General features: G+C 42.0%; 1 protein-coding gene across 5 annotated transcripts in view; it reads right to left on the reverse strand.

Moving 5' to 3' along the window:
- Nucleotides 1–21,402, reverse strand: part of CADM1 (cell adhesion molecule 1) — a 213,259-nt gene extending 191,857 nt beyond the window's left edge. For all 5 annotated transcript variants that reach the window (XM_067310231.1, XM_067310232.1, XM_067310230.1 and 2 more), the window contains exon 1: nucleotides 21,292–21,402. In XM_067310231.1, coding sequence (XP_067166332.1) covers nucleotides 21,292–21,400 — 109 coding nt within the window. In that variant the 5' untranslated portion in view covers nucleotides 21,401–21,402. The remainder of the gene's footprint in view (nucleotides 1–21,291) is intronic.
- Between the last annotated feature and the right edge of the window lie 5,371 nt (nucleotides 21,403–26,773).

The following is a 26,773-nucleotide window of genomic DNA, read 5'->3' on the forward strand; positions in this document are numbered from 1 at the left end:
AAGAAGTAACTTGTAAAGAAATCTGCTTTGTGGACAGCTGCATCCATTCAACCCTCATCAGTGTACTGCTCTTACAGCTTCATACACCTTGAGGCAATTGCAACTGTTTATTCAGTCATGGTCTGTATCTTCCTCCCCCACAGGCAAGTAGGAGTGGAGCAGATAAACCTGAGCATCACTGCACACAAATTATATATTTTGAAGGCTTTAAGACAGAATGCCCAGTGTTATATAGAAGGCCAATTCACAGCCAGCACCTTACCACACATTCAATACCAAGCAAATTTTATATTCTGCAATGCATCCAATGGATTTAATTTAGATTATATGAATACATGCACTCCTTGCAAGAAAGTTTGCAAAACATTGTTTTCTCTTCTATATTTAATACTCAAAACATTAATCTTATATCCAGCTGTGCTGTGGAAAAAGCTAAATGTGGCATTTGGACTACACAAAAGAACACAAAACATAAGGAAAAATGTGGTTTGTCCAACAGCTTTCAGCATTAAGCCTAGTGACAATTAAACACCAATTTGCAAACAAGGTAACTAATCTTGAACATCAGTAAAAAGAACCTAGCCACCTCTGCATGGGGCAGGACACATGTGCATGCATACACACAAGGAAGAACTCCAATTCTGATCTCTGACATAGTTTTGCTCTAACATTAGTGATGATTTTATTAATCTGGAACAGGACAGCAACTAGAAGGCATAACAAACACGAGTTCTTCATCACACTAGGCACTGTGTAACACATGGTATGAAAGTCATTGCCATAAATATCTAGAAAGCAAAAGGACAGCAGTAGGAAAACAGAAGCAAAGCCTGTCAGCATTCGCACAGTCAATACAAAGTAGGCCTGGAAAGTAAATCACGACTCTGCACATTACCCTAGCTGTGGCATTGCACACACTGCTTCCCCTACATGCAAACCGCCCCATAAATATGTGGAGAAAATACACTAAAAACAAATGCTGCAAACCTTAGGCTTAGCAAATGCCGTACTGCATTAGACTGCACACACAGTGCGTGAGCCTATTTCTGATTTCAGTTTTAAACAGTCGAAAAAACTTCAGTTGCACATACACATTATGAGCAAGGACTGCAGCTTTTACATAAATCTTTCACTTCTGAAGGAAAGGTCTTTCCCCCTCTCCCTTCTTCCCCTGCACTCCAGCAATTTCTCTTAAGTCATCTGCAGTGCACTGCTCCCCCTACCTCCAGGATCTCAATAATGCTGACCAAAGCTATAGACAACCTGTGGCTGTTGACTTTTCCTTTACACTGAACCAATTAGCAAAGCTGAAATATTTTAACACTTTAGCCTTATGTCAGTGAACACCACATTCCCTAAGCAAGGCAGATAACTACCTAGAGACACTAGATGGAATAGAAGCATAACGATGTTGAAAAAGAAAAGATTTTAAGTTCCTCTGTTTTTTGTTGAAAAATATATTCACCTAGTCACAATTTACTAAAAAGGATTGCTTCCTCCCTCCCCACGATAGGCCACAAATCTCTTTAGAGAGAACATTAAATTACATCCATAATAGGTTTACGCAACATAGCAAGTATTTGGTATGCTAGTCATGTCTCTAAAGCATTTTTGCTTTCATTTCCTAAGCTTCAGAGAAGCTCATTTTCCCTAAAAGAGAAAAGGGTTAATGCTGGACCAGAGAGCTGTACATGCATTAATTTCCCTATTTGAAACAAGGAAACAAATACAAGAGATTTAAGTGAATTAAGTTTTGTGAATGCAAAACTTTCAAAGCTATTTGCAAGACAACAAAGCAACGCCCCTATGTATGCTCTGAAGCTTTGATAACAACCAGTAAGCAACAGGGTGCCTTGCAGAAATAAGCTTTTAATTCTTTTCTTTTTTTTGTATTAAAGAAAAATCACTATGGTTCACCTGCATAAAGCCTAACTGGACACAGTTGCCACTGCATCACAACTTGCCAATGTCATACTGAAAGCAGAACCTCATATAGCTATTACTAGCTCTGATGGATTGTCAGATTAACACAGCATGAAGTCTGCTTGCAAAACTACATACAAACTAGTCACAACGCAAAACTTTGGCACAAGATTTGTTTTTCCACAGGTAAACTATTGTAGCATAGTCTGATATTACCTGGATTCATAAAGAGAAAAAGTTAACATTTTATTGACAGAGAAGACTCACAAGGAAGAACCTAATCTGGTTGGGGGGGGGGGGAATCCTCTCCCCCACTTACAACAAATGATGCCTGAAATACAGCAACACTGCAGGCATGGATTGAAAACCTGAGGAGACAACAGAATCTACCTCCTTGCTGAGGATTAAAACCAGGACACTTTGGGACCATCACTGCTCATCTGAATCTAGTCCAAAGATCTGATCACCTTTGCCAACAAAGCCCTGTGCAATTTAGCAAATTAAATATACTATCTTAGGCTTTTACAGGATTTCTTTCTTTCCTCACAGCCACATACATATTACATACATAAACCAGCACATGTAGTAGTTTCAAAAGCAGCTGAGACTGGACTATAGGGTTTCATTCCCAGCCCTCCCAGGGTTGCTTTAGACAATTACAGCCTGCTCAGATCTCAGCTTCCCTATCATGAAAAAAGAGCCACTGGGAAACTTTCTGAAATCCCTGGCTGCCTTTGGAACTTCTTCAAAAGGCTCAATTGCATATCCTATCAAATTGACCACACCTTCCAGCTGCCTCCATTTAAAACCATTTGCATTCATCTTAGAAATCTTTCAGAATGAGACTGATTAAAAGCAGTCTCCCTTCCCTCCCCTAGTTCAGGACAGTTCATAAAAGGCCAAAAGGAACTAAAATAGCTACTTACTCAGCTTTCACACTTACCACCTTCTAAAGAATTCAATTCTTAGAATTTATCATCCAGAATTTAACAAGACTTATCAATATCCAAATGCAGCATTTATATTTGCCTTTAATATGAACCTGTACAAATTCCAACACTGCACAATCTGGTCTGAGAGCGCAAGCGTGGACATATTAGTTGACATTTCCCGTTGACTGAATTAGAGCATCTTTTAATGAGGCTCACTTCAAAATCATTTTAAATCCATTTGCTCATGTCAACATCAATGTACTCAGCATTATCTACCAATTAGTAAACCAGAAAGTATTCTTTAGATAATCTAAAATCTCAGTAAAATATTCAACATGCCATTCATTTACTACAAACAGCCCTATAAAAACAAATTACTGGAACCAGCTGTCAAAATGCAACAAGCATCTAAGGATAGAGCGCTTTTTAAACCCTTGGCTTTTTTAAATGTACCTAAGTTATCATTAAACGCTAATGCCACGTCTTTATCTCATGCAGAAATCCAGTCATTTTAAACTCTGCTCATATCTCAAAGCAGTGGACAAGGCAATTACCAGTTTTTATGATACAATTAGATAAACCCAGATAGCTCAGTCTTGGAGTACGTAAAGACAGATGCATGCTGGCCAGATACAAGAGCCAGGAAGGCTTTGCACTTCTCTTCTTTTCCATTACAAAGAACTGACACTTCTGGGCTTTTGCCTTCCAGCTTCTCTAAAGCATCAGTGATGAAGACTCAACCTTGTCAAGGACAGGCTTACAATCCGAATTAGGCATCTTCTCAGGTGTCCACTAGCTAAGCCTTGCTTGCCTTTTCCGGTTCAGTGATTGCCAGACTAAGGGATAGGAAGGTATTTTCCACTAGATCAGGTTGGCAGGTATCTTGGATGGCTCTCCACTTTCAAGCCAAATTACAGTGAAATCATTCCAGGACTGCAGCTCAGGTAGGGCGCTTTGCCAGCCTTAAACCAGCCAAGTCAACTACTGATCTAGAAGGGTTTCTAAATCAGCAACTCATCCAACAACTAGAAGAGGTGTTCAGGCTACTGACTTGCACTGAGCTCTGTCCCCCATGAGCTTACATAGCGCCTATACAGAATGCAGACATCGAAAGATCGCTTCCTCTCAAACAGCATATACTTCGATCACTAGAATCACCTATTTTACCTGGCCAATTCCCTGCCAGCATCAGGGCCATAAGCATCAAAAAAAGGAATCTTGACACCTTTAGAGAAACAGGGCAAAAACATTATTTCACCCACAAGAAAAAAGCCTTTTTTCCCCCCTACAAAAGTTCTGCAAGGGAAGGGAGGTTACATCATGCTCTGAAAAGCATCAGGTTTGGGAATCAATTAGGTCTCAAATGAAACTCCTAAACCAATGAATCTTCCTTCCACCAAGATGACTTATCAACACAGAATTTTCCCTGATTTTGGACTTTGTCCTAGATTGTATTATCAAACTTATCCTCAACCTTCCCTCAGCTGCAAGAGGCCCAGTAGGCCTACAGGTTTTTCAAATATCTATTAACCAGAGAGACCAAAAGCTCAAAAAGCAGGAACTAAGACAGGGCAAGCCATCCTTTGCAATCCATGATTTTGATACTGCAGCACTGTATTGTGCTTTTTAACTATGTTGCTTACCAGTATTACTTGTCCCTTTGCAAATCAACTTGACAAAATTGAAGTAATGTAGTATTTTGATAGTCTTCCACTTAAGATCCTTTCAGTACTTTTCATTTAACATTGCGGTTACAATCTGCAGCAGTCTTTCTTCAAGAGGTAAGATTAATGCCTTCACATTACACAAACAGAAGATTGAAAGTCTGCTCTGATCACCTCCATGGTGCACACGGTAAGCCTCTAACCTGAGTGCTGCAGTCTTCAACAGACATTCCTGAAGTAAGCTTCAGACACTACTATTGCCTCTTTCCCCAACTGGATTTGGAAGTCTAAAACCAAAGCATAAGCTAATGGTCATAAAAAGCAGCCTAAACGAGATGATGTCAGTGAGCCACACAGTTTAGGTTTAGACACTCTAGTACAGGGACTGACTTCACTAGATATGTTTAAGCTATTCAGGACAAACAGGCACCAAGTCTCCAGACACTGAAGCAACATAAAAGCCAACAGTTGAAGATCAGCAGAAAAAATACACTGACACTTGGCATACTTGAAATCATGACTCTGTTCAGAATTGAATTTGTTTACATTATACATACAACTACAAAGAGAAGAATTTAACTTTATTACTGGTTATATTGCAATATCGAGAATTCAGTCCTAAATGAACAGCAGATACATATTCCTGCACATGTTGTTTCTAGCCATGATTGTACACCTGAACTGCAGGAGATTAAGGTTGGTTAAGAGAACTTAATAGGATTCTGCAGCCTTGAAATCTCACCCATGCACTGCATTTGATAGGACACTCTACACAGGACATGTGATTAGGGGCTACATTTGAGCTGTGGTACTCTTACAACAGCTAGAACTACATCCCTGACCTAAGGGATCATCACTGCAGGAAAATATAGGTGTTTTAGTAAAAACAGCAGCCTAAGAGTTTGAATCACTTCTGTCCCAATTAGCACTCCGGCATCAGGTACAGATTAAGATCCCAGCATGAAGGCTGAATGACTCTTAAAAGGAGTGAATCTTGTGACAAGGGTCATACCTCAAGAACGCTTAAGTATTTGCCTTAGATTCAGGCTGATTAAGCCAGCCACAGCGAATTAATGATACAACAGCCAAAGAATTATATAATATCCAGAGGAAGAACATTTACATAGTCTTGAAATGCATTTCAGTAGACAGAGAAAACTATCCTTTCAGATCATATTAAAATCATGTGATCCATTAGAATCTCAAATTACAGTATGCAAATTTTGATAATTTAAATGCATTTATAAAATCCAAATAAAATAGTCCATGAATATTGAAAAATGCTTAAGCATTAAGTTAAATGACAATTTTCAAAACACACTACGGAAATCTGATCATAACAAACCGGTCCCATGAAATACCATATCTATCATCAACTTTTTAATTACCAATTGATCAACATGTAGACAGTGTAATAGCTTTCAGCTTTTAATTACTGAACTATCAAAATTCCAACCAAAAAAGGAACCTCCAGAGATGAAACTGTAATGCTTGATTATTCATTGCTACATAATGAATGATTTGTTTTTAAACAAGATGTCAAGTTCCTCATGTAATCCATCTGGATGTGTGACTCTGCAAAGCTTATACTGCCCATACTAAGTACTCAAGATTCCTATTCTCCCTTTTTCCTGACCCCACAAATGAAGATTTTTCCCCCTAAGACAAAACACTCCTGAATCAAGGTGCTGAGAGGCAAACAAACTGTCAAACTGTGCTACAAATCCAGACAAGCAACTCCATCTCCTGCTAGAGATTTGTTTTGCAGTTGCAATTTACCCCTCCTGAGAGAAAACATATTCTTTCCAACTTGTCTGTACTTCAACTGAGTAGTTCCAAACCAAAAAGCAGTAGGCCTGGAAGTCCTCCTCCTGATTTCGCATGTACGAAAGTACTCAGAGAGTGTGGAGACAGACAGATACCTTTTACTTGAGCTCTAAATTCAGCATCAAGTGCATTATAAATTGCTAGTGAACCTATTGCATCTCCATTATCCCTTTCTCACAGCATCATGCTTTCACAGGACAGTTCACAAACTTCTATTTAGCAATATGCTAATTTCAGCCACCCCCACTTGCAGGTCCAGGGTTCCAATCTCCCAGCAGCTGGCAATATAAACCCCCCCGAGGAAACCCCATAAACGCAGAAGGCAATAGAACCTCCCTGGAATCCAAGAGAGGCTTTTAGAATGAGCAAGCTTAGTGAGGTCTGCAGTAGTACAGAAACAGTTGGATCTGTACTCCTCCAACACATGCAATATAACTTGTTTTTCCCTTCCTATGTTTTTTGAGGTAACCACCACTATTACCTCCAAGTACCTCAATATCTCAAACTACACCCCAAAATTCTCATTTCCATCGGTCTAAAGCACAAGAACCAAGATCCTCTGCAACATAAAGATTTTTTTTTATGACTGCAAAAAGCCATCTAGGATTCCCCTAAGGAGTATTTTGTCAAATCCAAGATTTTTTATTTAGAGCAACACTTCCTAAAAACACTCATTTGAAAATGCAAGGGGTCGAGCCAGATGTAAGGCATTCTGGAAGTAACACTATTAAACAATGGTAGTTCAAGCAGAGCTTATTAGTCAATTAAAAAGAAACTACCAGCAAATAATGTATTTGTTCCTTCAACCCCAGTGGCAACAATTAACATCACTCATTCCAAGCCCCCTGTGTATAAACTTACAGATGTTTTCTATGCATATCCTCTCCAAACAGTTATTCCTCATAATGGCATCTGCTCCTACAAAAACAGAAAAAACAAACAAAGAGGAACAAGCACTTTTCTCCCCCTTCATTAAAACCTTGCCTCAGAAACCCAGTTGTCACCAGACAGCATTTCCCTAATAAATTAACACAATACAGTCACACCTAGGATTTCATTTGAACATGAAAACCACAAGCTTAATACTACACTTCCCTTGGAAGCTGCTAGTATGTATAGCTTGTACAGATTTTAACATAAGAAATTCAGTAATCAGTCCATTAGCTGTAAGTACTTATGACAACAACATTTATCAACACTTACCATATTTACAACTAAATCATGTAAAAACAAGTCAGTTCTCTCCATGCAGATAATCTGGACAAGCGAACAGTAGAAAAAAAACATCCACCCCAGAAGCATACAAAATCATGTGTGGAGAAGAAAAATACAAGATAGCACTCATGTGAAATTGCTAAAGACAATACGCAGTAGAAAGAAAATAACAGGAGCCATTCTTAAGATGCGGACTGAATGCAAAAAAAAAAAACACAAAGGAAACAAAGGTCTACTTTTATCACTATTCTAAACCATACAAGTAATAATTTATGTGCAGTAGTTTTGCAGAGTTTGGCTTCTATGCTACAGCATCCATATATTTTCCAGAAAAATAAGAACAAGTTGCTTCAATATCTAACCAGAGCTGTTCATTCTTTGCCTTTGAATTCCTTATAAATCCTAGGAACCAATTTAAAAATGAAAAGATACCAATTTCAGAGGTACTCTCCCCCCCCCCCCCAAGATTTACCATTTTCCTACACTTAAACTGGAAAAAATTACTCTTCATCTAGTTCATTCAAATGCAACTTTCACAGAGGTTAAGGCAAAAGATTTCCTAGACACCTTTAAATCAACGAGGCATGGAAAAAGTAATTTGATTTTCAGCACAACAAAAACCACCAAGTTATTAAAATTTTAAAATTGTTTTGGATTTCATCTTTAAGGGACACCAATTTCTTAGACTGCTACAAAGATATTTTATGCAGAGCAAAGAAAAGCTGCATTTCCAACAGTTCCTCTTGTGGATTTAGTGACAGTGAGAAGCGCAAGATTCAACATTATTCAGGCAATGAAATCCAGAAGTAGTGAACAACCTACACCACTTTTCAACAATATACTGTACATCTAAGTCTGCGTGCACCGAAAACACTTCCCCTAATTTCAGTGAAAAATCCTTTTATATATGTTTGACACAGAAAGTCAGCTCTATAAGTTAGCCCTTCTGGTTCTGCCTGGAGAGTCAGATGACCAGATTTGAAATATAGTTTACTAATCCTTACTTATTTACTGCAAAATAATTTAAGCTACTCATTTTACAACAGGATTCATACGTATTAGCACAGAGAAGAATGGGAGAACAAGATGCATCATTTGTTTAGCTTGTAACAATGCAAAACAGTAGTGTCCTGCCAGCCAATGCCCTAGGCTCCTTGGCAGTCCTTCATTAACATGCTAAACAGACCTATCAATTCCCCCAGACGAAGTTTCAAATAACCCAGCAACTCCACAAGCATAGAAATCTTCATCCCTGGCTAGTGCAGCCATCCTAACCAAGACCTGCCTCCTCCAAAGCAGGTAAGAGACAAGTCTTGCAGCACTGGGAAAGCTAGCAAACTGGAGCAGCACAGGGCCATCCGAGAAGCATGCGCTATCGGGGCTATGGGGCACCCATGATGCTTGCTGCAGCCGGCCCTGCTAGCCCTCCGGAGAGGCATCAGCTCAGACACTGGCTCAACTGCCCCTGGTAAGTATGCAGAAGACAGTGCCACTGTTCACCACTAATCCTAAAACCCTTCCAGAAACACTTCCTAATAAAGTCTGCAAGAAGAAACCAAGCTAAAGTAATTCCAAAGAAAACTAAGGGCATAGTTACCAGTGCTGTGAAATTTTATACTGAAAGACTATATAGCATAACAAAACTCAGATTACATTCCATATTAAGTCTGTTCCAGAAAGCAGATTTAACTACGCAATGCTGCTGTAACAGATTACTCATAAAAAGCCAAACTACCTCTTCACCCATTGAGTATATACAAGTAGTATTAGTTCTTAATTCTCCAGTTGTGTGTACCACAAGTTTCTTTAAACTGTTCAAGACGCATTACCCTCTAGACCTGCAACACTGTTCCACAAACACTACTTCATTGCACATGGCTGCACACTGCAGGGAGATTAATTGAAGAAATTAATAAAATGTGACGCAAACTACTAATGTGCCTATCATTCACAGCCACCTATTTCTGCTCTCTTGTCCTGCCTTGGTAGCCCTACACACAAATCTGGAAAAGGCTGAGGGTATTTGGGGGTATGAAGGAGGGCTATACAGAGAAAGAAGAGGTGGACTGAAAATGCAACAGGTAGTCCACAACAAGACATTTTAATCTTGCAAGTTAAAAAAAAAAAAGTAGTTTTATAGTAATTAAACTACTATATTTATGGGGAGCTCTTACTAAAGACCTCCTGCATGTCAAACAGGAATCAACAGACCTATCCAGCCTCAACACAAAACTGAAAATGGGAAGACTACTCAGAGACAAAGTGACAGCTTTATCTAACATACCGCGCACCTTCCAGAGCTTCATTCCACATATATCATATTGTGTTGACACACTTGAAACCTTAAGATCCAATTTACAAAAAAGCCTAGAGAAAAGAATCATCATATAATTGTGCCTTAAATTGTCCTGGAGTGATTTGAAAGCTACATCACTGAAACCCTCTGTGTACAAGGCTCAATACACATATCACAATAAATGATTTGTCTCCAAGTATTTTCTTTACTTCTTGTCCACAATTTTCTCTCTTTCCCCAAAGATGTCCAAAGGGAGGCAATGTTATTTTCTTATCTATCACACCTCAATCTTTGCTCTTACCAAAAAAGATGCAGCCACACTTGCTGAAGATGCAATAACTGGCAGTTATGGATTCAGGAAGAGTTAACAAAGTGCATACATTCTGTTAAAGGTTATATGGAACAACTAAGAGCCTAAGAACTTTAAGTCAAAGCAATTAATGTGGACAGAGTGCAAAAACCCCAGTGTAAGTCATTAACCTAGTAGACAAAACTATCAAAAATGAGGAATGTCTCCTTCAGAGCTGCTTTCAGACTAGATGCTGAGCAAGGGTGGTGGAAGAAGAGTGCTCAACTGTGATTTGGCAGAAAACAGCAATGATATAATCATGACCTTATAGATATACTTTCTTAAAGACACAGCAAAGGTCTTCAATTTGAGCAGCAGGTAAACTATCAGAAAATTAAAGTCAAAAAATTCAAGTGAAAGCAAAGGGGAAACTATATTCACTGAATTTTTACACACCAAGGAAAATCTTTTAATGCAGCCACACTTCAATGGTGAGTATGAACATAAAGAATGAAGTTAAATGGTTTCTGCCTTATTTCTACTACAAGCTACTGTAAGTGTTTAGAAGAGAGCAATTAGGAGTATGCTCCATCAGTGCGGATGGTGAAGCCAAGCCACAGAGCTTTATGACTAATCACACTGTTCTAGGCAGGCATCTCCAGTTTTCTCTCATTCACCAGCATGTACTGGGCACGTGCATCCTTTTCTGTTATGCTATCCATATCCAGGAAAAGCATAATCGCTTCCCTCAGTGTCCAGAGTATTCCTTTATTGAAGAGCTAAAGAAATACCAACTCACTCAGCGTGATGCCATATTACAACTGAGCTACTCCCACTTCTCAGCTGCAAATCAAAATACTTCCACACATCAATTTAATTCAACCCCGTCAGCTAATACGTGCTAAGGAACTGTGGATAGTTCTCCGGACTTTGCACAGCATGTTAAAAAACTAGGGTGGCAAAAAAAATTAATCTGCCTAGAGAACTGAAGTTGCTGTTAGGCTGACCTAGACTCTCAGTGAACTGACACCCCAAAAACATACCACGTAACAAGCAGGGTTCCTCACTTTTTGTTCTTGCTGCACCCATCCTGAGAAAGCACCCTTACACCAAACAATCCTAACCCCAATGTTCCTCACACAAGCTGAAGCTTGACAAAGCTGATGCTCATTTGATGACAAACATTAACAGTTTTGATGTTTGTGAATCAGCTTTCAACCCAACTCCAAGAATCCTAGTTGAACAGTAATCAGGAAATGATAACAAAAAATGGCATTGCTCTATATCTCAACACTAAGCAACATTATGAATTGCCTTCCTCCAATTAAGGCAGGAAAAGTGATGTAGGCATGAATGCTTTTAAGGAGTTGCTGACACCTAGAAAATCATAACATACTTCCTAGTTAGAAAGCACTTACAGAATGCATGGCACTGCCTATCCTTAATTCAGCTAAAAAGATCATCTAATTTTATATAGACTTGGGAAAGAAGGGGCAACTCTTAAGAGCCTCTCTGCTTCTGCTGAAAATTCTTCTTCTGACATAACTTACATCCATGTTAGCTAACACAGATTAAGTTTTCAGAGAGATAAGTAATGGGAGCACAAATCCATGGCCCAAATGTTTTCAAGCAAAATAACTTAAAAAGGAAGTCATCAAAAAAGAGAGTGCTACAGCAACAGTTCTCTAAAAGACAATATTTAGAATATTTTAGGTCTTCCTTATAATGAATCTACTTAGAATTAGCTGACCAACCTCTTCATGCAACTCCATGCAGCAACACAGTTTGTGTGTCCTTTATGTTTGCTTGAGTAACAGCAATTTTACTTACGTTTGTCTAAAGTCAACTTCACCACACCAATGGACTATCTGTGGCATAACAAAAAAAAAGCCTCACCTGAAGCAGAGTTTTAAAAGGAACAATTAGTATAATTCTTAGAACAGTACTCCTGAAAGCTAGCAACCTTATCTGCCATGTCCAGCAAGAAACTGGGAATCGCCTTCTGCTTTAGGAAAGCATGGGGAAAAAAGAATACTTGCCATTCTTCTAAAAACCTCAACCAATTGAGCTAATCCATACATAATGCTTAAACAAACAAGTGTGTAACCAAAGACATTATAGCTCTGTGACTGTAAGGGGACCATGGATAAGTGACTGTTTTGATGTTACAGAGCACTGCAAAGAATAAGAACTGGGATAAATGTCCACATGCAGGCATAACAGAAGGCGTAAGAAACAGAACTGTGTGGAAAGGAGAAAAGTCTTTGCAATTAAGCTATAAACAAGAGCTACCTGCTTTTCCTCCCCACAGTTTGACCCAGCCATCCAGTTTCAACAACTTTTAATGGATGAAGAGTAGCTGTGGCCCAGAAGTTATCCCGTGACAGATTATGGCAGGGGAGTGGGGAGGGGAATAGCTTTTAAGAAAGCCACATGCCTTTTCAAGGTCACAGATGCATCAGTGTCACAGATCACATTTAAGGGAAGTATTACTGCAATAAAACATATGAAGTGAAAGTGCCATCTCTGCAATTAGAGTTAGGGACAAATGTTCATCTTCTCAGACACAAAATAAGGGCTGGGAGAGAATGACATTCCTTTATTTTCACCTTTATCTTAGTGCATTAGCCCAGAGTTTACATAAAACACTCAGACTGCACAAAGAGAGTTTTCTTTGTAGCCTAATTTTAGCAGAGCCCTATTTAGCTGTAACCTCAACTTTAAAGCTTAACACCACTAATATTTAAAAGTGTTCCAAGAGGGAAGCTGCCTAGCAGCCTCATCTAAAAAACAGAAAAGCAGCAACAAGCAGTTTCTCATGCTTGATCCGATTACTCTGATCTCTCTTGATGCTGCAGACTCAGACTTATATTTCTATTACTGAATGGGGGGGGAGTAGGGTAGGGAGGGGAATGTCACTTTACTATTTGACATTTTCTTATTCCCTGTCACAGTCCTGAGAAGGAATATACACTGCAGGTAATTGGAATAAAGCATGAGGGGACTGAGAAGACACCTGTCTCCTGTATCTCCCAGGTAGAGATTTAACCACAAGCTGGTGGTTACCAACAGCCCTCATCTAATCACTGTTCAAATTAAAGGTGACCTTAAAACTCTCTCCCTAGAGCTTGACAAGTTCTATGCTGCTCTCAAATGCAGCACATTATCCATCAGAAGATCATAGTTATAAATAGCATCACTGCTTTAATAAAAAGCGTGTTGTTTCCGCATTAAGTTTTGAGATCTCAGGTCCAAGCTCATATCAAAAATTGTCATGTTTTATATTAGCAATTAAGTATATCTTTGTGAATGGAAGAAAACCAGCACGAGCAACCATCCCAGAGAAGACTAACTTGTGACACTTAGTGACAGCTTGGGGAATACAGTGACATTTCCAGTCTGGATACAGACCTTTGAAGAGATTATAATCAGATTCAATCATTTACAAACACTGCTAAAAAAAGGGCACAACAAGATCAAAGAGGTTCATTCATAGTCATAACCTGAACTTAATGTTTTATAAATCCAGAACTTTGAGAGTACAAGTGTAACTTCAGGAGGCAACACTGGCCTCATGGATATCCTGGGCCCCTTACAGGTATGGTAGCATCACCACTACTCCTCAAACACTCTGGAGCTAATCATTTGCCATCTCCACCCTCAGCACAGCAAGTCACCTCTAGCTACTCCCTTATCCACAGCATCTCAGACAGTCTATGCTTGAACTCCCCACCCCAAAAAATAAGCACCTGCACTTGCACATAAATATGGCAGAGCTTGCATGCTGTTTCAAGTTCTCTCAGACTTTACAGCAATACAAGTTCTACCTTCATCCAGAACATAAAATCCATAAGCATAACACACTGGAACTGCACTTGAATTCTGTAAATGAAATGATAGCCTTTCCCTTGCCACTGCTTGCAAACTGGTTAAGGAAACTGATATCCAATGCCTTCCGATAACCAGACAATCATGTTGCAGGTAACCCCTGAGAAAGAGATGACACACTGCATAGTCCCATGTACTTCCCTAAAAACTAGTGAGCTAGCTTGTCTTTTTCCTATAACAGCTTAAGCTGGTACATGGGACCAGACACCATTAAGGCAGTTATCAAATGGATTTGTCAGAGTTCCCTCATCTTCAAGATGCTGTATGTACAAGAGGTAAGAGAAGTTCACTGTCATGTAAGCTAATCAGTACTTGAACCTTTTCAGAGAATGTTAAATTAACTACCATTTCTCTTTAAGCTTCCATTGCTTAGTCAAGGATTCCAGAAAAAGTAACAAAATTTAAGCACTTTTGACATCCTAGAGAAGAATCAGGTCAGCAATATAACTGTTCAGGGTCAGCCCTTCATGCCTGGTTTTGCCAGAGAAAATAAGATTTGAACACAACTATTTCCACTGCCAAACATACCTAAGATTTGAAAATATTTTCCATCATACAGAGCCAAGAGCCTATTTTTTTCCTCAGTACTTGCACTTGACTTCTATTGCCACTAACAGGAGCTGCTAAGTGACAGTGCCTTCACTGTTTAGGTGGAACCCACAAAAATATTCATTGTTATTTTAAAAAGACATCCCCCCCAAGTCAAACAATAGTGACCAATATTGTTTCCATCTATCCTGCAGAGAAAGTCCTATTAACTGGGAAAGCTGCTTATGCAAATCCTGATAAGAGTGCTGCAATATGGAGAGGCTAAAATTATCAACACACATCCTTTAAAGGTAGCAATAAAAGTCAGAACACCACCTACATATGTCAATACTATCAAACAGCAAATAGCAACACCATGAAAATGCAAGTATTTCCAGTGAAAAAAAAATACCTGAAAAAGCAAAACCAGAGAGACCTTTTAGTTAAGCTACAACTCACAAAAGTTTCTTGTATTTCTAAGTAGACAAATGCTTAAATCTCATTTTGATCCTAAATACTAGCATCTTAAGGGGGACAGAATTTCTGAAGTAGATTCACCTTCAAAATTCAGAAAGGTCAGAACATTTCTATTATTCAAGCTTTTCAACCACACATGAATGTAAGCAATTAAAACCAACTGTAGGGTCAGCTGGCCGAATCCTACAAAGTCCTGGGCTTATGTCTGAGGCATGTCATTGATTTAAGCTAGCTAAGCACACGAGCCAATAGAAGTTCCTCGCACAATCTAGTCAAGTGTTTTAAATTAAAAAAAAAAAAAGCCACTCAGCACAGAGCAGGTAAGTGGTAGAGTTCAACACCAATTATGAGAATTATTGCTGCTCACAATATTCTCCTCATTGTTCATATTTGGAACAGATGAAACACTAATCTGAAACTCAGATTTTCAAAAACGACCCATGCAGTGTAGTATAATGCACATAGTACAGTTTCCTAATATCTAACTCCACTCCCACACAAAGACTTAGGACAACAACCTAAAGTGCAACTGAATAGGAAAATCGGCAAGTTCAGCAGCTAATGAACACACAAGGAAAGAAAAAAACTTAATACTCCAACGAAAAAGGTAGAGAACAGCACACAGATACTATTCCTATGTAGCCACGTGTCAGAACAGGAGTTAGCCTACGCCTGTGTAACTTGCAGTCCTGGTTCTCTCATGCTTACAAAGTACTGGAATATCTAAATTCAGGCACAAGGCTGAAATGCAAAAGCCAGCTCATCATCTTGGAACATGGGCCAACTACCATTCACCAAAATATGCCCCAGCTGACAAGCTCCACTGAAATACTCTGTGTCAAATCCTAAATTTGATTGAAGCCTCATTGTGTTTTTCTAAAAAATAAAAGAGCCTGATGCACATGCAAAAACATCCTGTTTTCACCAGCATACTCCCCTCACATACCATCTTGAAGCCAAGCACACCAAAGTCTCTAAGCCAGCACTGGCCGACCTTCAAAGGGTTCTGTACTGGAGCTCCCCATTAGCCACAACAGCAGCTGCTACCTGCAACACACAATTAAATCTCCAGAAAAGTAACTGATTTATGAAACAAACAAGTACATACCACTTATAAGCACAACATATCAGTTAGGTTTACTCCTTTATTACAGGTTTCCAAACAAAGTCTATTTAATGCTAGTGGTTTGACACCACTAAACACTAGCACATAGTATTCCACAAAGAAACAAATGCAGTTTTTTCCAAGTAGCATCCAGTTTCTCAGAAGACATACAGATTACATGTCCAGCTTTGCTTGCACCCTTAAACCATTGCGCAAGTATTTACTTACTGGCTGAATTCCAGCTAAACCGAATACTGTAAACTTATAGCCTGCACTACATTTAAAGCTTCAGAAGTCTGTTCAAATCATATCTCTCTGAACCACAGAAAGCAACCTCCCTTTCTGAACACACAGAGCCCCTGCGTTCAAGACAAAAGTACGGCAATACATTTTATCAGACATGGAAGATGTACAAGTTGTTAAAATCCCTTTTAAAAGTATAACAATAATCTCTAGAAAAGCTGTCACTAAGCAAAAATGGCAAGAAAAATCTGCCCAAGTATAATATCAGAAAGGGTGGTGGTGGTAAGTTTTTGCGGGGGTGGGGGGGGCACGAGTGAGCAAGCACATTAGCAGCAGCATTTAAACTGTCCTTTCAAATAACATCTAGTCTAAAACACACATTTTATTCCAGGTGGTGTTAGACAGTAAAAAAGCTGATCCAACTTTAGTCAAGCAATAGGGCAGAGACTATATCTGCATGCTGCTGCCCCACAGAACATGCTTTTAGTTCTGGCACAGACCTGAGGAAGCAACACTAAGCCATCTTCAGTTACTGAGTCAGAGTTGTTCAATTACAGCTTTCTTTATTTACACACCAAAAGCAAGCAAGCAAGCAGCAAAGTAACATCAACAAAACAGAAATTGATAAAGACTGATGTTCAAAGGGGGAACATAACTATACTTTCTAGGCTCTTGCCTATGCTGCAGCCTCAGCTACAACAGAAGAGCCTCCTCAGAGAAAAATCAGTAAAAGCAACAGCTCTTGCCAAGTTGTATAGCAATGTCCAATATTATCAGCAATTAATTTTAAAGGTGTCTGGCAAGCCAAAGGGGCTAATAACTGCCCCCCCCTTCAATTTAGATTGTGCACAGAACAGAGCTGAATATTTGCTAGTCTTCGCATCTTTAGAATCACAGGAGTCTCCTTGGCCATGTTTTCTAAGCCAGATTGTCATGCTTATAAACCTGTGTTCAACTGCCTACGTGCAAGACTTAAATGAGCCCAAGCTGCAATCCAGATGGATTATTTACCAGCCTCTTCCTTGCAATTTTCCTGAAGTGTTTGCATTTCACACAGACCACCACCAGAACAAGAATGTTAGTATATTTTTCAAATGGAAGAGCTCAGCCAAGTCTCAGCGAAGTAGATCAGAAGACTTTTGTCTTGCTTGCATACAAAAGCTCCTTAGAAATTCACCCCATATTTACAAGAGAGCCTGATTAACACAACCTCAGTGGGATTATTGACTGCATTTGAGAAGGTCTTTCTCCGGCCTGTTGCTTGGGGGGCTTCTTTGATGTTGGCAGATACACAGCACTACAATTACGACCACTTCTCGTTCTTAGACATGTCCTTATACCTTTGTATCCTTGTGGCCATTACACCCAGCGCCATGACAAGGTTTTATTTCAATGCTGACACTATTTCTCCAAATACCCCCTATGGCTTCAGTCGAAAAGTTATTCTTTCTAAACTGCTGTGCAATGTTGCTATGCACCATTAAACAGATGCTGTGTTCCACCCAATGCTGACTGCATTTCAATATTAGCTGAAATCATTCTTCAACTCTCTTCGTACTTCACAGGGGTGTTATGAAGCTTAATTAACTGTAAAGCATTGAGATCAGATAAAAAGGTGCCACAGAACCACACATTCATCTTGAGTTACTAGCTTATTTTAAACCGAGTCCTAACACTGCCTATCCCCGTTCCAATTATCCGTGCTTAAACCAGTCAGCAAAGTAATTACAACACACTCCAAAGCACACTCCAGATTTCTGCATGCAGATCACAGGATTCCACTCAAGCAGCGAGATATAGCACTAATACTACTGTACCTTGGGTAGCAACAGATAAAAGAGACAAGCAGACACAGACCCCTACAACCATTACCAGACATTTACTGCCACAACAATAATTTTCTCTTCAAAGACTCCTGGAATTAACAAACTAACTGCTTTTAAAAGACAGAGGGAAATAGGGAAAATGAAGGTTTGGGGTTTTAAGGAACTTTGTCTAAAATACAGTAAAAGCAAAACTTCTGGTATTTTATCATTTGATTCATGGCAGAACATTAAAATCCAGAGACAATTATCTTCTAACAGCAGCACATTCTCTATTCATACTGTGTGGTGCTTTTCACTGTCAGAAAAACACCAACTGCACAGGTCAGGCATAATCCTTTTAACTGCAGCATGTGAACCCTGCCTACTGCTTCAATATTCTAACTCAGGTTATGTGCATTAGCTGAGCTCCATTTTACAGGTTCACCATAACATATCATCATACGAGCCTTTCATTAAAAAACAGCCCTCAAAAAAAAAAGGCAACTCAAAACGTGAGATGAGATGTTAAGAGTTAGATAGCAAAACAAACAATGAGCACAGTTATCCTGCAACAGGGCTTTTTTCTTGTTTCAAGCTATAAATTCTCTATATCAGATAACTGGTCAATTCATTCATTTAGCATGAAACTAAAACAAAGGTATTTTCATGAGCTTAAGAAATACACCACAAAGCTCATCTCATGACAAAACATCTTAAGAACTATGAAGACAGCCCATTAATTACAAAAATGTCTGGGTGCCTGCCGCTAAGCACAGACGAGTCATACTGAAGTGACATAAGTGTTTCCCCATTTTATTATAAAAAGACCTGCCACCAGTGGCTTGTTTCCATCACTCAGAGACACTTAGGGCTGCAAAACAGCTGAATTCGGAGAACAGACTCAGTCTTCAGGACTTCCAGAAGGGGACGGAACATGCCATTAAGAAACAAAGTAATTTTCATTGTCAGAGCTGGCATTCAGGCAGAAGACATTGGCCTTATTTTGGAGGACGATGATCTCTAACAGAAGGTATGTAAAGTCAGAATAACGAGCTGAAAATGACACTAGCTTCCCCCCACACACACACATCTTGCCGAAAAGGCCATTGGGGAAAACTGGGTAAGGCATGTACAACATACATATGAATAAAGCTCTTTGTTCGGCAGAACTGCCTGCTCCTTTATTCCCCTCTTTTCGTATTAGTTAAATTCAACAGATCACTCAAAGGCTCTCTTGTTCTTCCAAAACGTCCCAGGCAAATAATGCTAGCTCCTCTTGTCGCACAAGTCGGTAAATGAAGCCTTGTGCGTCTCCAGTGACACACTGTAAATATAAAGTGGCATTAATGAGGGATATTTTATCAAAGCCATCAGACACAAGTGCAAGTCCCTCCTGCGGCTATTCAGTTCAGTGCAAGAGAAACGCAACGACGGCGAGGCGGCACTTTGTGGAGCACATCGCCGAGAATATTATCTTGTTCAAGCTGCTGCACAGAGCTTGTGCCACACGGCTGCAGAAGGCGCCCCAAACTGCCCCCGCAAATTTGTCTGCCGAGGCTCCACTTACTGCTCAATGTTATTCAGACGGTTTTATTGGATAGCAAAGGAATTTATTGTACGAGACAGGCTTGGGAAACCCTATTTAGTCATGTTTAATTAATGTCTATTTAATCCAAAGCAATCATCTCTGGCAAAAGCATCTGAACTTGATGAAATGGATCGGGTTACAGCAAAGAATGCGTTTTAAACAAGGCTCCCATTAATCACTGCGGAAAGCAGAAAATGGAAGCCCATCGGAAGTTGCACTTTGATTCCAACAGGTTTGAGCTCTCGCTCACACGCACCCTCTCCGGGCAGCTTCCCTATCCTCGCCGGGAGCAGGAGGGCTCCGAGGCGGCGGCGCTAGCAGAAGCCCGCCGTTACAGCCCACGAGCCAGGCTTACATGAGCGTGCTGCAAGCTTTCTGAATTGAAAATACTGTGAATGGAGAGATACGGGGGTGGAGGGGGACCGCACACACCAAGTACTTTTTAAATATGAAGGCTCCGCGATAAAGCCATGTCAAGCCCGTAAGACAGACAACAGTAAGAAGCTGCTTCCATGGTAACCAGCAACAGACTGCCCATATAGCTCTGACATGCACTGGTGAGCCTGGAGTCGCTCCTTCACCACCCTGCAGGTCCCCTTCGTCAAGTCGATCGTACACAGCAAAATATTTACACGTAAGAGCGTGACTACCCACTGCACCCCTCCCTTAAACGAGCTGGAAACTCGCAGGCTTTCACGCCTGGGAGTCGGAGAGCCGCGCTGGGCATCCGAGTGAGGCTCCCCGCACCTAGCATTTCTCAGCCAGCACAGCCAGCCTATTGTTCCTCTATCGATGCACCACCACAGCCTCACGTACACACTACTCGCAGTTCACCGGCAGAGCACGGGCTCTTCCACGACACAGCAGCCCCAAGACGCTTCGCAGGACTATTTTATTGAGACCATCAAACTTGGACACTAAAGAGAGGGAAGTTCCGACCGATCCAGGTCTGCCAAGCCCATTTACCTACCAGCCCGCACGTTACGTCTCGAACGATTCGCACACGAAGCTTCCAAGGGAAGAAAAACGAGACCCCAAACCCCATCTGATCCACCTGACACGCCTTCAGTGCGTAAAATAAACGGCTCTCAAAACACTGCCCTTCTTAGAGACCACTCGGCAGCAAACAGCCCTCAGGGGGCTCGGGCGGGCACGGCACCCTGCCCAGCCGCTGCTTGCACAGCCCTGCAAGGGCGCCGGAGGGGCCGCCGAGTGCCCCGCGCCCGCGCTAGGCCCCGCCGGGGGCAGGGGCCGCCCGACAGCGCCAGGCACCGCGTCCCGCCTTCGCCGCCGACCGCCAGCGCTGCCCGCCCCGCCGCGGGGCCGGCCGCTTGCCCAGGAGCGAGGGGGACGGGCAGAGCCCAGCGCGGGGAGGCGCCGGCCGCGGGCCCTCACCCCCCCCCCCCCCCACACACACACACACAGCCCCGGGGCAGGCTGCGGCCGCGCTCCGCGGCGCCCTCTGCGGGAGGGGCGGGCCGGGGGGGGCCGGCAGCGCAGCCCGCTCCTACCTCTGGGGATGAGGGCGGCGGCGGCGAGGAGCAGCAGGAGCGGCGGGAGGAGGCCGGCGCCACCGCCGCCGCGCGCCGAGGGGCCGCTGGGCTCGGCACGACTCGCCATCTCCGGGCACCTGCTTCGCTCTGGCCGCGGCGCCGGCACCTAGCGACCGAGCGCGCCGCTAATGAGATGCGCCCGCGTCACGCGCCGAGGGGCGGGGCGGCCGCCGCGGCCCAGCCCAGCCCCGCCGCGCGCCAAGGGGCCGAAGCGAAAGTGCGGCGCGCGGCGCCCAGCGCAGGTCAGCGGCGGCGGCAGCAGCAGCGCCCCCCGCCGTGCCACGGCGCCCGCTCGGCTCGCGCCCTCCCCTCACAGCAGGCCGCGCCCTAACGGCCCCTGCGCGCGCCGCCCGGGGGGCGCCCTCGTGGCAGGCCGCGCCCTAACGGCCCCTGCGCGCGCCGCCCGGGGGGCGCCCTCGCGGCGGGCCACGCCCTAACGGCACCTGCGCGCGCCGCCCGGGGGGCGCCCTCGCGGCGGGCCGCGCCCTAACGGCACCTGCGCGCGCCGCCCGGGGGGCGCCCTCGCGGCGGGCCGCGCCCTAACGGCACCTGCGCGCGCCGCCCGGGGGGCGCCCTCGCAGCGGGCCACGCCCTAACGGCACCTGCGCGCGCCGCTGCCTCGAGGCAGCCAGCAGGTAACAGCGCGTCCACCCCCCCGGGGGGGGGGGTAGTAGGGCTGCTGCCGGGCCAGGCCTCAAGCCCCATCACCGCAGGCTGGTCTGGCAGCAGCCCGACAGAGCACAGGGATGAAAGCCCACACAGGAGAGCGAGCATAACTAAAGATAAGAAAACACACCTTCTGTTTCTCACACTTGCGGTTTGGTTGCTCGGGGGAAGGAAAAAAACACAACCAGACATGCCATACGGCTGTGACAGATTAATCTGCCCATGATTCATAGTTGATACAGACTAGAATTAATGTTAAAGAATAAATTGAGAGGCATACTGGAGGTCTTTGGAGAAAGAAAAAAAAACACTGTAGTCTTGCTGCTATGGACGCCTCAAACTCAAGCCTCACATTTCCGAAGGACAGCGGAGATGCAGTGCAGCTTTCACACGCTGTAACCCTCACCTCACTACCACGCACACGAGAGCTAAAGCACATTTGACACATGGGGCTTCGCGACAGAACATTTTGGTGCCCTTAGAGATGCAAAGTCCTCACAGACAAGAGGAACAGCAGCCTTGAACAGAGGGCAGAGACTTGCCCACACTGGTGCACCTGATTAAGAACCTTAACACTACTGACACAAAAAACACCACTATGGCCTATGGTCACAAGCGCTATCAGACCTGCAGTATCAAGGCAATACCATAAGTGACCTAGAACACAGCAGAAAAGCAAAGAGGAGGCTACAGTTTCAGCAGAAAGCAGGCCTGTACCATGCGTTAGCTGTTATCTACTAAATTCCAAAACAGACTAGACCTGAGGAGCTTGCATCTTTATATGGTCAACCTAAAGCAAGGGGAAAACAGCAAGTCGCAGCCCTTGAAAGCAGGAGGGATTCGATCCCTAACCAGGTAAGCACTCGAAAGACAGTCACCATCTAGAACAAGTTTTCTGCAGCTACCCCAACAGGCAGCAATCCACCCCAGCTCCTAATGATTTCAGAACAAAAACATCTGCACCCATTTAAGGACTTGAGCAGCCTGTTCTTAATACACACCATACCCTCATGCGGTATAAACTGGTGGCATTTCAATAATGCTTCCTCACAGTTGTGAATAGCCTTGATGTGCTTTGTCTATAAATTAGACCACTTGAGGCAATGTTGAGCCTTCCAGTGCCTAGGTGAGAGGCAAAGGTGAAAGCAGAACAAGTCCCCATCTATAATGTCCCCAAATTACAGCTGCAGAGAGTGGGAGCAGAACATGACCATATGAAGTGGTAGGAATAGTGACTCATTAATTGCAGTCCTGCAAGAATTAAGCATTTCTGTAGATTTTCATCTGTGCAATGATTTTGACAGATTTTAAATTGAGTAAATTATAATTCTTCTCCCAGGTCCTTAAACCACACCAAGTCAAGAAAAGTGCTCTCTGACTGCTACATCATGCCTTAATAAATTGTGATCAGTAGGTTTCTCTCACCTGGGAAAGGGAAACGAATTCTCCCTCCCACTTACAATTCCAGAAATATTATGGGTCTGCACAAGCATTAACAGAGAAGAAATAGAAGGGATGTTAAGTATTTCTAACAACATTAATTAGGTTATTCCAAGTTAACCTGAGGCAGGTGAGTTGTCAGTTTAACTTTATCATCCTGTCTTCTGCTAAACCTAAAAGTTAAAACTGCTCAGGGCAAATGTTGAGTCACATCAGACTGGGAAGAGCTTTCACTCACCGAATTGTTTCCAGTCTGGTTTCAAACCAGCAGCTCCTGAGAAAATGCAGCATGGCTGTTCCCTCAAACTTCTGAATTCAGAGCATTCCCACCCACTCCCAACCTCTTTATATGACCCTTTATGCTATAAGGTGCCAGGCCTCCTGGGACAGCAAATTTTTTTGCCCTGTATGTGTGGCAAATGACTCATTCCTTCCTGCTCAACAAATGCCAGGTACACTCAATTTCAGGTTACCATAGTCATCACAGTTATGTAACTAGGTCAGATTTATCCCCCAGTTTATAAGGAAGCACTTGTCTTAATCTAGGACACTAAAATCCCTTCTTCTCCAAAAGGGCTTTAGTGCTCGTAAACAACTTGTTTGAGAGACTCTGCACAGGAACTCCATTTGCCTCTGTATGATTGGCACCAGACCATCATCTTTGTTTTTAGTTACTTATTTTATTCCCTTTTATACAGTATTGTGCGTTATGACCCACAGCTGCTCAAACATCAAATTGAAAGACAACCCATATTAAGTAAAAAGGTTTATAATAATTTAAGTATTCATAGGGTGCAGAACAATAAGATGTAGGAAATACAATTTGCATAATAAATATTGATATCACAACAGCTAAAACAAACCATGACAAATTATCTGCCACTAAATGACCAGAAGATTATAGAATGCAATTTGAACTCTAGGAAATGACTTCCTTAACCTAGTAGGTTTCATTCAGCAGACAAAAAGGGAGTCAAGATGAACTAAAACTGGCTATGTTCCTGCTGGAAACATCTTATTGCATTCCATTATGCATCAACTTTAATTTCAAGAGGAAAACGATTTCCTCTGTCCTGGAAGCTTAGCCTCAGATTATTTGTCACAGTGTGTTTAGCAGTTATGATATTGAAGCCTGAGCACCATTGGCAGCGATTGAAAGCTGTATTAAATCAGCAAGAGCTCACGTTACAGGCAGCTAGAGAGAGCAGCTAGCTAATATGGGAGTAGTAGGAACAAGGAACTAAAGAGGGGAAAAGAGAAAGGTCTGATGAAGGTTGACCTGACCCATGAATATAGTGGAGATAATCATTGGCATTACATGACAAGGTTGCTTCCAAAGTGACATCCAATTGACAAGCTACTACTCATGCTTTTGAAACTTGCTATGACCTGTCTGTAGCAGAAAGCAGTCAGGAGACTTAGGAACACTGTGAAAAAAAAACAGTTTGATTCAAATCCAGAAGCGAGGCTGAAAACAGGTTAAGGCCCTTTGATGGCCCTAAGTTTGAGTACCTATAGACATCTGTCCAGGACAGCATCAGGGAGAATATAGGAGTCCCACGACAGAGTAGCACCAGTGAGAACGTACTCTGGCTATACTCCCAGCGGACCCTCCATACCAGTGGTGAGGGAAAAAGACCAGCAGTCTGTGCTGCTTCAGCTTGTCTTAAGGTTCTTCTAATACCACTGAGACTGAAGTAAGGCCCCCAAGTTACTCTGAATGAAGCCCTTTGATTTTACCCCTCTCATAACATTGAGCAGCCAAAAGTGAAATTGCGCATGTTGGTGTTATGGGGTGAAGTTCATAGCACACCATAACTGAAGTCCATTCAAGGAATGAGAGGCAGGCCCCAAACCAGAGATACAGATGTGCACATGCAAAAGATGTCAGGGTTCCTGATCTGTTTGATAGGAGTTATGAGCAGCAATAATTTCTCAACAGGAACCCCATTCTGTGCCACTTTTAGAGGTTCTTCGAATAGGAACTTGCCATTGCTGCTCCCCACCACTGCAGTTTAGCTCATTTCAAAGAGCAGCTGGTGTTTTTGTATTTTGAAACTGATACTCAATTGTTTAATTCAGTTTTTAAATCAAGAACAGAAATTTAAAAATGAGCATTAGTCTGTGGTATATTACTTTTTAAAAAGAGCCAAAACCAATGTTTTTAAATATAAATATATATACACACACACATACATATATGAGAAAGGAACAAAAAGAATGAAAGGGATATTTAAGTTGTATTCTACCTTCGTACAACAAGCTCTCAAGGACTCAACATTGGCCAATATATTTTGATGTGCCTCAAATGACATTCAACAGCATAAGAAAGCTGCAGCTATTTAGATGAACATAAGCTGCTGCTAGGGATCAAACCAGTTCCTATTCAAATCAATGATAATCATCCTATTGCCACTAATGGGAACTGAATTACAGGATACAGCTTCAAGATCAAAACAGACAATACATGAATACACCAAAAGTGTTTATGCCTGACTTTCAATTAATTTTAAGCAATTGATATTCTCAGAACAGGATTACTAGTCCACATAGTTGGTTACAACACATTATATCCGTTTGAAAAGAAATTACAGTAGAAATTGTTTTCATTTTTTTTCCCCCTGGAAATGGTGCTCAATTACCTTTTCTTTAGTTTCACAAAGACTGGTAAACTAAACCAAGACTGCTCAAAACCCAGAATGGCTTTCCATCTTCTCCACTAACTTTGCCATTCCCCTTGCTATACAAGTCTAAGAGAAAAAAAAATAGCCTAAAAAGCCTCAGTTTGCCACTCTAAAAAGTGAAGATAATCCACAGTACCTGCAAAAGTTAAACACATTGTGCAACATCTCATTCTTATACAGCTCTTTGAATCTCAGATTGAAGGTGCTATAGAGACCAAGAGACCAAAAAGGTTTTTATACAAATGGCAGTGTTTGTTCATTCTACATATTCTGTCAAGAGAAATAAAACAGTTGTCGATCTTGTGAAAAGCACCAGCTCTGAAATTTTCAAAGAACTGCATGGAATTTTAGCCACACAATTCACATTAAAGTCAGCATGTGACTAAATCCTGTGTACCTCTTTGAAAATTTAGGAGTTTGTCAGAAGGAATCCAGAAAAGGAATAATCAAGTTATAGCATTTCAGATTTAGCAGCTGGTCTGAAAGACATTTGAGTGCTTCAAGGATGTGTTGTGTTTCATTCAACCAGCAGGGCTCCCCGGTGGAACCTTTGAATATCTCCTTTTTACCTGTCCGCAGACAGAAGAACTGAAATTCAGTCTGCTTAAAGATCAGGTGAGAATGCAAAGCTTAATTTCCATTCTTTCATG

This window comes from Apteryx mantelli, chromosome 23 (assembly GCF_036417845.1).
Source record: "Apteryx mantelli isolate bAptMan1 chromosome 23, bAptMan1.hap1, whole genome shotgun sequence".
Lineage (NCBI taxonomy): Eukaryota > Metazoa > Chordata > Aves > Apterygiformes > Apterygidae > Apteryx > Apteryx mantelli.